Source organism: Delphinapterus leucas, chromosome 15 (assembly GCF_059928025.1).
Source record: "Delphinapterus leucas isolate spDelLeu-1000000601 "Yukka" chromosome 15, BTC_Dleu_Yukka2, whole genome shotgun sequence".
In the NCBI taxonomy this organism is placed as follows: Eukaryota; Metazoa; Chordata; class Mammalia; order Artiodactyla; family Monodontidae; genus Delphinapterus; species Delphinapterus leucas.
In genome coordinates, this window is record NC_143143.1 from 7,166,978 (window position 1) to 7,180,041 (window position 13,064).

The following is a 13,064-nucleotide window of genomic DNA, read 5'->3' on the forward strand; positions in this document are numbered from 1 at the left end:
CCTGGAGGGGCTGGGGATCAATTGGCTTCTGCCGCTTTTCCCTGGGTTAACCCTTTCCTGGCTTTGTCCCTTTGTTGAATGCTCTCCTAACCTGCTCTGGAGGAAGGGGAGATCGGGGTTTGGGCTGGGCATCCTTTACACCCCCAGCTTTGATATAAAGGGGCAGAGGATCTCTCTTTTTCGGGATTGACCCCCTCCGTGGGCTCTGTGGGTGCTCACTTGGGCAGAAGGAGTCCCCAGGACTCCGAAGGGGGTTGGGACTTCCCGCTCCAACACCTGGAGCATGACAGCACCGGCCCCTCCCTGACAGCTCATGAGAATGGCTGGCCCAGGCAACCCTGTCACATGTCAGGGGCCAAGGCCAGGCACACTGGGCATAGATTTGACAGTAGGGACGGGGGCTGCCAAAGTAAAGGGAATGAAACTGAAGATTTCTAGGAACACCTGGGCGTGGGATACAGGAACTCTGGATTCACGATAGTTCATCTTGCTGCCAGGCCAGCCCACCAGCCAAGGTAGAGCCATGAGCAAGCGTCAATGCTGTTTTTAAGAAGCGGCAAAACCACCCTCTTAGCTGCATTCTCCTGTAGACTTGCTATTGATGAAACTGACAAAGGCAGATCTGCTCTGGCTGGGATGGGACCCCGCCCCCATTTAGATGCACTTCAGGGAACCATGGGACTTGGCAGGACACCTCGTAGGGACCGTCAGCACCATGCCCTTCTGCTGGGCAACTGACATCATTTCTCTAGAGCTCAGTTTCCACGTGTGGAAAATGAGGACAAGAATTTTGCGATGAAGAGAACATGAGATTGGCACGTGAAACAGGCACATGAAATATGCTCAACATAGCTAATTATTAGAGAAATGCAAATCAAAATTACAATGAGGTATCACCTCACACTGGTCAGAATGGCCATCATCAAAAAAATCTACAAACAATAAATGCTGGAGAGGATGGGGAGAAAAGGGAACCCTCCTACACTGTTGGTGGGAACGCAAACCTGTGCAGCCACTATGGAGAACAGCATGGAGGTTCCTCAAAAAACTAAAAATAGGGCTTCCCTGGTGGCGCAGTGGTTGAGAGTCCGCCTGCCGATGCAGGGGACACGGGTTCGTACCCCGTTCCGGGAAGATCCCACATGCCGTGAAGCGGCTGGGTCCGTGAGCCATGGCCGCTGAGCCTGCGCATCCGGAGCCTGTGCTCCGCGACGGGAGAGGCCACAACAGTGAGAGGCCCACGTACCGCAAAAAAAAAAAACAATAAAAAAACTAAAAATAGAGTTGCTGTATGATCCAGCAATCCCACTCCTGGGCATATATCTGGACAAAACTATAATTCAAAAAGATACATGCACTCCTATGTTCATAGCAGCATTATTCACAATAGCCAAGACATGGAAAGCACTTAAATGTCCACTGACAGACGAATGAATAAAGAAGATGTGGTACATACATACAATGGAATACTACTCAGCCATAAAAAAGAATGAAATAATGCCATTTGCAGCAACATGGATGGACCTAGAGATTATCATGCCAAGTGAAGTAAGTCAGAAAGAGAAAGACAGGGACTTCCCTGGTGGTCCAGTGGTTAAGACTCCAAGGCAGGGGGCCTGGGTTCAATCTCTGGTCAGGGAACTAGATCCTGCATGCCGCAACTAAAAGATCCCGCATGCCGCAACTAAAGACCCGGCGCAGCTAAATAAATAAATATTTTTTAAAAAGGAAAGAAAGGCAAATACCATATGATATCATTTATATGTAGCGTCTGAAATTTGACACAAATGAACTTATCTATGAAACAAAAACAAATGAAACAGACTCACAGATATAGAGAACAGACTTGTGGTTGCCAAGGGGGAGGGGGCTGGGGGAGGAATGGAGTGGGAGTTTGGAAGTAGCACATGCAAACTATTATATATAGGATGGATAAACAACAAGGTTCTACTGTGGAGCACAGGGAGCTATATTCAATAGCCTGTGAAAAACCATAATGGAAAAGAATATGAAAAAGTATATATATATGTACAACTGAATCGCTTTGCTGTACAGCAGAAATTAACACAACATTGTAAATCAACGATACTTCAATAAAATACATTTTTTTAAGAAAGAGGGAGAACATGAGATTCAGTTAGGTGAGCCGGCAAGAATTGCTGTTTCCGGCTCCTGGAAAGATCTCGATCCACTTGCATCCCCCACTCCCGCTACCTTGACACCAGCGTCCATCGGCCCCTCCCATCTCTCACCTTCCACAACCTCCCCTCCCGTCTCCCTAGCTCTGCCCAGCCCCTCCTTCATCCATATCCACCTGGGGATGCTGGAGTAGCCTTTTGAAAACGCAAGTGGAATCAAGTCACACCCACTGCTTCAAAACTTTTGGTGGCTCCACAAAGCTATGGCATTCAAGGTCCTCCAAGACAGGGCCCCTGCCTACACACACACACACACACACACACACACACACACACACACACACACAAACACACATGCTCATCTATCCTCCAAGTGTCATGCTCCCTCTAAGCTTGAACATTTCCTCTTCCTGGAATGTGCCTTCCCAACTTCTTTGCCTAGTTACCATCTCTTGGTATTTTTTTTTTGGCCACACCGCGTGGCATGGGGGATCTTAGTTCCCCGACCAGGGATCGAACCTGCGCCCCCTGCAGCGGAAGCTCAGCGTCTAACCGCTGGACCGCCATGGAAGTCCCTCTTGATACTTCAGAAAGCCCCTCAGGTGTCACCTCTTGCCAAAAGCCTTCCCCAACCAGCTCCCTTCCCTTCCTGTCATCAGTGACCTGAGTCACGGATTCCTTTTCCACGCTCCGCTCCGTAGCAAAGCACTTATCTGTCCAGCCCCAGGAATGCACATTGATACAGCTGTCGAGCCTGGCAGAAGGTGGGAAGGGGTGGGCGGCAGAGGGAGGGCTAGCATTGGCAGGGCTGGGAGGTAGGGACTTGCTGGCTGTGGGCAGCACCACCAGGGAGCTCGCCTGGGAGGGGGGCTCCTGTGACCTTCTTGCCAGCAGAACCTTCTCCATTCACCTGCTACTTCACAGATAAAACGGAAGCCGCTAGATGTGCACCGGCATGGTGCATCCCCCCACCGCCCCCATCACAGAGCTGGCTTTTGCCCCTCCTGCCGTTTTCGTTCTGAGCTCTTCCCACCCACCTTCCCATGAGTATTTATACAGGCTAAAATTTCTCTTATTTTGAAAAGACCTTACCTCGTCCTAACTTCAGCACCTGCCCTCCGAGTCTCCTCTAGATGGCCAAACAGCCCCCAAACGCTGTCCCCTCCTGGTGGGATTCCTTCTTCAACTTCCGCTCCCTCCTTGAACCCTCCAGTCTGATTTCCTCCCAACCAGGCCCCTCAAATGGCTTTCACTAAGGTCCCTATAATGAACCACACCCGTTACACAGGAAGGCCTGGAAACATCCTTGTCGTGCGCATAAGTATGCAGAATGCATGGAGAGCCCGGCCACCCTCTCCCGGAGGGAGCCACCATGAACAGCTGTCTGTGTGTCCTAGTTCCATCTCTACACCTCTCCTCAAAACACGTGCATATGAAATTAACACAACATTGTAAATCAACTATATCTCAGTAAAAAAAAAAAACTCATCTGTCTATGGGCCCTTGGGTTGCTGTCACCTTTTGGCTATTTTGATAACGCCACTATAAACATAGGTGTACAAGTATCTGTTCAAGTCCCTGCTTTCAATTCTTTTGGGCATATACCCAGAAGTGGAATTGCTGGGCAACATGGTAATTCTACTGTCAATTTTTTGAGGAGTGCCATTCTTTTTAATACCTGTATAATATTCCTTTGTATAAATAATATTCCTTGAATATGATCCAAACACACATCTCCTGGCAAACATTTAGGTAACCTCGATTTCTTTTCCTATTGTAAATGATGCTGCAATTAACGTCTTTAAGGTATGTTCATCTTTGTGAAAATACGCACGTATTTATGTGGGAAGATTCCTACAAAGTTATCGCTGGGTCAAAGATAAGCACATTTGAAAGTTAAATGGTCATTGTCAAATTATCTTCTAAGACGTTTTCACCAACATGCAGTCTTAGCATCAATGTATTTTAGTGTGTCTACCTGCATTCTGGCCAACACTCAATGCTTCAATCTTTTAAATTGTTGTCAACATGAAAGTTGTAGTTTTGATTAGCATTTCCCTTCTTATAACAGAAGCAGAACATTTAAAAAAAATTTTTATTTAATATTTATTTTTTTATTTGGTTGTGTCAGGTCTTACTTGTGGCTTGCTGGCTCCTTAGTTGCCGTATGTGGGCTCCTTAATTGTGGCTCACCTGCTCCTTAGTTGTGGCATGCAAACTCTTAGTTGTGGCACTCATGTGGGATCTAGTTCCCCGACCAGGGATCAAACCCGGGCCCCCTGCATTGGGAGCGTGGAGTCTTAACCACGGCACCACCAGGGAAGCCCCAGAAGCAGAACATCTTTTCCAACGTATACTGGCTGCTTGTAGGTCTTCCTCTGTGACTTGTCTTTTTCAATTCTTTGCCAAGAAGCATTTTCAGTCCTCACTTTACTCCATCTTTCCGTCGCCTTCGATACTGTTGCTAGCTATAGAACTTTAGGTTTGAAATGGTTTTCTGTTGGAATTCTGCAGACAATGTTCCACTGCCTCATAGAATCCGTGGTTGCTAGTGAAAAGTCCCGTGTCATGCTGATTCCTGATCCTTAGTACTGACCTGCTTTCTTCTGTCTGAAAGTGTTTAGGATCTTCTCTTCAGCCCTGATGTTCTGAAATTTCATGACGTGCCTTTCATGGGTCTCTCTGCATTCATCGTGCCAGACCCCTTTTAATCAAGAGGCTCATACATCTGTTCTGGGAAATCTTCTTCTGTGGTTTTTCTTAAGTAATTTCTTTTCCTTTGTTCTTTCTTTTTTGAACCCTTCTGGTTGAATGTTAGGCTTCCTGGACCAACCCTCCAAGTCTCTCCCTTCTTTCTTTCTTTCCTTCTCTCTTGCTCTCATTTTGATTTCTCTTGATTTCAATGTATAACTCTTCTACTGGCTTTTAAATTTCGGCGCTCATAGTTCTCATTTCCCAGAGCTTTCTTGTGTTCTCTGTCCAGTGTTCATGGCATCCTCAGGAGGGTGCCAAGCGAGGAGGGGCGGGGGTGAATAAGGTGGCCTGAACCCCTCACTCTGCCTTTCTCCTCTCCCCTGAGAGCTGCTTCTGAGGTCCTGCATGGCTCCTCCAGTCTGGACTCTGCTGCTGCTGCTGGGGGCTGCCTGGGGCCAGGGCCTCATGCCTGCCCCTGCCCGGTAAGCTGGGCTCAGGGGGCAGCTGGGGGTGGCTCTGAGGAAGAGCGAGGGGCGAAGCTGGAAGGGGCAAGTGGGCTAGCGATGAAGGGCACGGCCCTGGTAAGTAAGGCGGGAGTGATGGGTGTGAGAAGCATGCTGAACAGGAGTGGGTGGAGCCCCGCAGCCCACAAGCCTGGACCTGAGACGCGTGAGCAGCTCAGTGGGAGCAGGACAGAGCTGAAGGGCGAGGAGAGAGGAAGGAGGTGCAGAGCCGGGGAGACAGGTCTGAGCATGGCAGGGGAGGAGAGAGAGGTCGGGCCCTCAGAAAAAGGACAACACCCAGAGCAGACCCAGCGGACAGACAGACAGCAAGTAGGAAGCAGCAAGAAATGATGGGTGGCTTGGTGTCCTGGAGCTTGTTTGAGGGGATTTGAACGAGCAGGACTTGAACTACTAAAACAAAGGGCTGTTCTACGTGGCCCACACCACCTGGAAAAGGGCAGTTGGCTTCTCTGTGGAATTTCTAAGGTGTTGCTCATCTGTGTGTTCAGTTGGGGCAATACCATCCCTGACACCTACCTGGCAACATGGGACCCATACAGTCCCTACTCTGTGGGGAAAACTTGGGCTATAGCACAGGAAGACCTTGACCTGAAGGAAGGAGATTGCTCAGGGCCAAACGCTTAGGCGCTGCGTGAGAATTCCCGTACAAAGAAACTGGTTCTTTCTCATGCGAGAGAACCCCGCGTGACATCCAGGGCATAGAGGGGTGGAGGGACCAGTGGGGATGTGAGGAGCTTGGAGGGGAGATGCTTTCTAGGAGACAGATGACAACTTAAGGTGAGAAGGCTGTGAGTGACCTTTTTGAAAACCTTCAAGTAAATATATGTCACTGCATACACGTTGATACAATATGGATAAAAAGAAAGGAACAATCCTCCAGAAAGCTCACAGTCCTGGAGGCTTAACAGTTCTTGGTAACGACGAGGATCACATTGTTTCTTTTTCTCTCTGTCTCCAAATCAATGCCAAGGAAAGAGAAGCCTCTGGATTGGAAGCCCGTCTCTCGCAGCTCGAGGGAAAACTGTGAGTTGGAACCCGGGGCGGGGGGGGGGGGGGGGTTGCTCAGTCCCTCCCAGGGGTGGCCACCCCAGGTGCCCTCAGGCAGGGTGATGACATAAATATGTAATAAATGTGTGAAGGGCAGCCCTCAGAGGATGGAGCGGGGAGGGAACCGGGGAGGAGTAGAGTACAAGTCCCGCCTGAAAGATCCACATTCGAACGAACAACAAATGTATGCTACCCAGACAAGCCTGCCTGACTGCGACCTCCGTTTGCAACCCCTGACCTAGTCATTTTGCCCCTCACCGACCCCAGCCCTGAATTTCTCCTAAGAGAAGACTTATTTCTCAGCTTCCCTTTCCCAAATCTCTGCTCTGGACCCTAAATCTTAGTGGCCACTTGGCAACCCTGCTCTGCTTCCCTCCCCCCACCTCCTACCGCCCCCCCCCCACCAGCCCCACTGGCTCTGCAGCCGACCTCCTCCCCTCTGCCCTCTCCTGGTCTCACAGTGGCCCTTTCTTCCCAGCCGTTCTCACCCAGTGTGATTTTGAGGATGACTCCAGACCCCTCTGTGATTGGAGACAAGTGTCCAAAGATGACGGGGCCTGGACTCGGGCCAGTGAGCCCTCCCCCACCAGCAGCACCACACCCCCCGGCGGGTACCCCAATGGAGGTGAGGAAGCCGAAGGTTTAGGGAGGCATCTGGGAGGTGGATGCTGGCGGATCTGGGTGCAGGGAGGCGGCCGGAAGTGATACCTGGGCTCTGGGAAGGCGGGCGGCAGGGCCTCACCATCCCTGGCTCTGCCTCCCCCAGAGGGCTACTACCTGCACATGGACTCCAACACCTTCCGCCCGGGCGGGGTGGCCCGCCTGCGCAGCCCCCCTGTATGGGAGCAAGGCCTCCTGTGCGTGCGCTTCGCCTACTACATGTTCGGGCCGTCGTGGGGCGCCCAGCTCAAGCTGCTGTTGACCACGGACCCCAAGGGCAAGCGCTCCAACGTGCTCTGGAAACACAGGAACACCCAGAGCCCCTCCTGGATACCCACTGCCGTCACGGTGCCCATCGGGCGCATCCTGCCCAGTCGGGTGAGGCCGAAGACATGGCCTGGGGTCCCAGTGGGAATCTGGCTGTGGGGGGTCCAGGAGGGGCTGGGTTGGGACAAGGAGGGGGCACGGGGGCTGGGCCACCTGAATTCAGGCAGGAAAGTGGGAGCCCGAGGCAAAGGGGCTCACAGCGTGGGTGATCCCCCCTCCCTCCCGCAGCTGACATTTGAAGGAGTCAGGGGCAGCACAGCTTATCTGGACATCGCTCTGGATGCCATCTCTATCCGTCGGGGCTCCTGCAGTCGGGGTGAGCCCCCGTCCCTCCTCCTCTTTCCCCCCACGCCTATACATCTGCCCAGGTGGCAGGAGTAAGTAGCTCAGGGACTGTGACCCTGGTTTCTTCCAGAGTTGGGGCGACTTGCTTCCCTTTACCTCCACACCCCACACCTCTGACCCCTGAAGCAGCCACATCTAAAGAGACGTTCTCCTGGAACACAGAATTGTGGTGACACCTGTCCTAGAGAGACCAGCCATTCTGATTTGCCCTGGGCGGTCCCTCTTTTAGCACGGAAGTGCTGCATCTCAGGAAACCCCTCAGTCTCTGGCAAACCTGGACATTTGGTCAACCTGGCTGTCACCCCAGATCTATCCAGAATTAGCACTCTAGGCTGATGTTAGAGATTTGAGGGGAGCGAATTCAAGGGAAGGAACATTCCAGAAGCTGCATGCAAGGAGCCAACACTTACTGAGCACAGGAACTGTGCTAGATGCTCCCACACGGGGTGTAACTTACAACAGGCAAGTGCTGTTGTTCCCAGTTTATCGATGGGGAAACTGAGGTTTGGGGAGCCTAAGTAATCCGTGCCAGGAACACAGCCACTGGGGAGCAAGTCCATATCTGGCTTGCAAGCCGGCCGTGGCTCACACTAGGACCCAGACTGAGACTCAAGAGTTCTGACTCCAGACTGAGGCATACTTTTCTTTTTAAAAAAAATTTTATCTTATATTGGAGTATAGTTGATTAACAATGTTGTGTTTGAGGCATACTTTTCTGAGCTGCCTCCCCTTAGAAAAAGCTAAATCCTTCCTCTTTTCTTTTCCCTCAGTCTGCAAGACGCAAACGTGCAGTTTTGACACTCCAAATGATCTCTGTGGCTGGAGCTGGATCCCGACGGCCTCTGGGGCCAAGTGGGTCCAGAAGAAGGGGTCAACAGGGGTGCTGAACGTGGGGCCTGAGGATGACTTCTCTAGCCCTGGTAGTGAGTAATGGCCATGCTTCTTCCGTCCTTTGACTTTCTGAGCTTCTAGTGACCTTTGCGGGAGTTTACGATGTTTGCCTGGCCACCCTACAATAACTCTCTTGGGATGGCCTGGGGCGAACGTCAGCAAGCTCAGACCTCCATCAGCTTAAGTTACAGGACAGAAAACAGATTCTAAGCACCCAGCCAGTTTCCCCCACTGCCACCCCAAAAGCCCTACAGCCGGTAGACCCAACACAGCCGACTCCTCACCTCTTTTCCCTGGCACCCTTCCTTCTTCATTCATCCAACAAATATTTATTGAGCACCTACAATATGCCAAGTCCCAGGCCGTTGAGATGCATCAGCTTACAGAACAGACAGAGGATGGTGGGGGACAAGGAGGAGACAGTTCCTGAAACAATAAAGAAGTAAATTATATAAGCTTTAAGATGACCAGTGCTATCAGAAAAAAAAAAAAAGTTGAACAAAGTAAGGGGATCAGGAGAGCAGGGTAGGGTGGGTTGTAAGTTTTAAATAGGGTGGTCAGAGTAGATCTCAGACAGGTCACATTTGAGCACAAACTTTTAGGAGGTGAGGGAGTGAGGCACGAAATTATCGAGGGGAAGAACATTCTAAGCAGAGGGGCCAGCCATGCAAAGACCCTCAGGTACCAGTGGCTTGGGGGGTGGGTGTTGAAGTGCAGCAAGGAGCCACGTTGTTGGGATGGAGAGAATGAGCTCAGACGGGTCCTAGGAGGGGCAGACCATTGTCAGGACTGATTGTGGCTTTTATTCTATGTGGATGGGGAGCCTTTGCAGGATTTGGAGCAGAGGAGTGACCTTATCTGACTTACGTTTAAAAGGATCACCTGGGTTTTTTTGTATGAGAATCCACTGAAGGGATGGAGCAAGGACAGAGGCCATTCTTCTCCATCCTTCCCTCCCCCCAAATCCTTGCTCTCCTTCCTCTGATCTTTCCTGCTGCCTGAGGTTTGCTTTCTAGAAAGACCTGGTGAAAACCCCACCCCACGTTCATTCTAAGCCCCTGGAGAACAGGGCAGGGCCCGCCCATCTCTGCATCCCCCTTAGATTTAGCACCAAATCCCGTGCCCAGCAGTTTCAGTAAACGTTGTTGGGTTTGTTTGTTTGTTTTTTTCCATTTTCTCTCTCTTCCTTTTTCCACCTTGCTCCCTTCCTTACGTTTTTCCATCTTTCCTCTTTCTCTCCTGCATCTCCTTTTCCATTTCTCAGACGTCCCAGTATGGACACTTGTTGCGTTCTTTCACCATTTTACTCTTTTCCTCCTTCTTCCCTGTTGGCTCCTTTCTTTTCTCTCGCACTTCTGCCCACTCCCTCCTCTTCAGCCGTCTTCTCTCCCTTTCAGAAGCCCACCTTTCCGGGTTTCACTCTCCAGGCAGAACCCCGTGGGGCGTCCGGCACGTGCGTGCGCGCGGTCTGAGGCCTCTTTAATTCCCCCCTCCTTCCCACGGCTACCAGTTGCGTCACGGAGAGAGGTCCAGGGTGATTGGCTGCGTGAGCTGGCGGCAGGGGGCAGGAGATCCCTGCCGGTCAGCATCAGATCGGGACTCTCACCACTTTGCGTGAATCAGCTATGTCCAGTGGGTTAAGAAAAGGAAGAGGTTGTGACTGTGGGGGGACCTCAAAAGTCTGAATCCAAAGGACAGGATTCTGGCTGCTTCTGAGAGGATGCCGCGTTTCTTGGGCGGCGCCCGCGTCCTCACCCAGACCTGCCAAGCACTTCTGGAAGGAACCAAGGCTTCAGCCAGCCGTGTGATGGGTTTAGGCCCATCTCAGCGCCGGCTGATCCTAGGCAACTGTTAGGGCTCCCCAGGGCCAGGCTCCCTGCCCTCGCAGCCCCTATCCCTGTGCCGTCCCCCACTTTACTGGCCTTTTCCTTCCCAGGTGGCTTCTACATGCTCCTGGACCCCAAGAATGCAAAACCAAGGCAGAGCTCTGCCCTCCTGAGCCCTCTGATCCAGTCCTTCGGCTGCCTGAGCCTGTCCTTTCACTACACCCTACATGGCCAGTCTCCTGGCGCAGCCCTCATGGTCTATGCTTCTGACTTGGGTGAGAGTGACAACGTCATGGCATTTACACTGTCCTGAGACTCTTCTCCCGGGGTTGGGTTGACGAGGAAACGTGGGGGCATCTCTTGGGGTCTAGGGAAATCTGGGATACTTGCAAGATGATTCTGCGGAGTGGAATTTGGGAGCGGAAGGCACAGGGTTCTGGAAAAATAGATCAAAACGCCAGGAGAGTGAGAGAGAGAAGGACGTGCTTGCACGTCAGGGAGGGGAATCCACTCCAAGTGGTCCCTCTGCTACTCATCCTTCTGAGTATAGGTTTGAAGTCATTTTCCAGCCCCCAGTCATCTCACTGCTCTCTTGGGTTCCTTCCATTGTAGGCAGCGGCCGGAAACACACACTCTTTTCAGGACAACCCGGACCCAACTGGCAGCCCGTTTCTGTCAATTACACAGGCCAGGGACAGATTCAGGTACAGAGGAGCAGGAGGTGTCAGGTCTCCTTGGACGTGGGAGGCGCACCTGTTATTGACAAGGACTGAAGATCTGGGCCCTGGAAGCCGGGTGCCTGGGTCCCTGAAGAGAGTAAAATCAAATGGAGGGGGCTGAACATTTGGGCTGTTTGCTCACTCCCGGCCCCTTCTCCCTCTCTTCAGTTCACCGTGGTGGGCGTGTTTGGAGAGATCCCAGAGCCAGTGGTGGCGGTGGATGCAATCAGCATTGCTCCCTGCGGGGGTGAGAGCAGCTCTGAGAATGGGGGTTGGGGATGGGGGAGGAATAGAGAGCATGGCCCAGATTTCTCCCATATCCCATTTTGATCCCCCAGAGAGCTTTCCTCAGTGTGACTTTGAAGATGAGGCCCATCCCTTCTGTGACTGGGTCCAGGCATTACAGGACGGCGGACACTGGACCCAGGGAAGTAAAAACACGCTCATCCAGGGTACAGGCCCCTCGGGAGCCTCCCTTAATGGAGGTGAGGAGATGGAGGACCCCTCAAGCCAACGAGTTACTGAATCTGCTCCCAGCGAGGGGGTGGACTGGTGTGATTGGCGCAAGATGTAGGTGGTGAGGGTCAGCCAGCGGGTGTTTACTGGGAAGCCGCCATGGGGCCAGAGCTGTGGAGGCCACAGAGGTAGAGTGAGCTGAGGCTTCTCGTGGTTCTGGGATCACTTGAAACCCCCAGAAGATCCAGGTATAGTGCTTCATTGAGCCCAAGGCCTCAAAATCCACTGGGTCATTTTCAGTCAAGACATTTACTGGTGCAGCCAACAAAGGAATCTGGGTTGCTGGCTTGGTTTTCCCTTTCTTTCTGATCCTGACTTCTTAGTTAGAAGTCTAAAATGAGCAGAGAAAAAAACAAAACAAACAAACAAAAAACCCACTGCAATGTGGAGAGTTTGGGTGTTTGCATCAAATCCCCACTTGGAAAGCAAGATGTCGCTCAAGAAAGCACCAGACTTGTCCTCTGCAGGTTTCTCACCTTGCCTGTTCCCTTCTTTTGCCCAGAGGGTCACTTTGTCTACCTTGAGGCTGACAAGTTCTCCCAGGCAGGCCAGTCTTTCAGACTGGCGAGCCGGACCTTCTGTGCCCCTGGTGCGATCTGTGTGGAGTTTACCTACCACATGTATGGCCTCGGAAATGGCACGAAGCTCAGGCTTCTGCTGGGGAGCCCTGCGGACAGTTCCCCAACTCCTCTCTGGGAACGAGTTGGGTCTCAAAGCGCTGACTGGCTGAACGACTCCATCACCGTCCCTTCGGGACATCAACAGCCCATGCAGGTGAGAGACAGAGAGAGTCGCTCTTTAAGTGTCACCGTGAGGCCAGGTGAGGGGGACATAACGCCTGGGATCAGGGAGCACAACCAGGGCTGAGAGGATGGGACACTGGAAAAACAGCAGAGCAGAGGGTGCTCTGTGTTCCCTGTGAGGCTCTCTGGCTCCTGGAAGGGGCCCGGGCCCCCGTTGCACTGTTGAGGCCAGAACAAGGCGACATCTTAGCAGAGGACAGACCCTCTGCCCGGAGAGTCGCTGAGTTGATGGGGATTCACTTTCATTTCTCTCTTGCTTCTTTCTCCCTCGTACCTTCAGCTGATGTTTGAGGCCGAGAGGGGCACCAGCACCGCCTTCATTGTTGCTCTGGGTTTCATCTTGATCAGTCACGGGACCTGTCAAGGTAAGACAAAACCCCAGGTCCCGGAAAGGGGGCCGTGCTCCAGGATGACCATCTCTTGGGCTTCTCTGCGTGAGCTGCTTAAAATGCAAGTCCTCTTTTGTGCTCGAGTCCTCACGCAGCTTTGTTTCCTATATTCTGCACACCCGTACCTTCCCAGCCCCATCAGAATGCTTGCTTGAGTGCGTGTGACTTTGATGCCGTGGATTGCT

At 52.0% G+C, this 13,064-nt stretch overlaps 1 protein-coding gene across 1 annotated transcript in view; it reads left to right on the plus strand.

Moving 5' to 3' along the window:
• Positions 1-5,222: 5,222 nt before the first annotated feature.
• ZAN (zonadhesin) overlaps positions 5,223-13,064 on the plus strand; it is a 32,054-nt gene continuing 24,212 nt past the window's right edge. The window contains exons 1-12 of the mRNA XM_089895737.1: positions 5,223-5,314; positions 6,327-6,379; positions 6,882-7,028; positions 7,170-7,441; positions 7,619-7,706; positions 8,506-8,658; positions 10,563-10,727; positions 11,065-11,156; positions 11,340-11,418; positions 11,510-11,656; positions 12,190-12,461; positions 12,771-12,855. Of these exons, the coding sequence (XP_089751863.1) occupies positions 5,238-5,314; positions 6,327-6,379; positions 6,882-7,028; positions 7,170-7,441; positions 7,619-7,706; positions 8,506-8,658; positions 10,563-10,727; positions 11,065-11,156; positions 11,340-11,418; positions 11,510-11,656; positions 12,190-12,461; positions 12,771-12,855 (1,630 nt within the window). The 5' untranslated portion in view covers positions 5,223-5,237. The remainder of the gene's footprint in view (positions 5,315-6,326; positions 6,380-6,881; positions 7,029-7,169; positions 7,442-7,618; positions 7,707-8,505; positions 8,659-10,562; positions 10,728-11,064; positions 11,157-11,339; positions 11,419-11,509; positions 11,657-12,189; positions 12,462-12,770; positions 12,856-13,064) is intronic.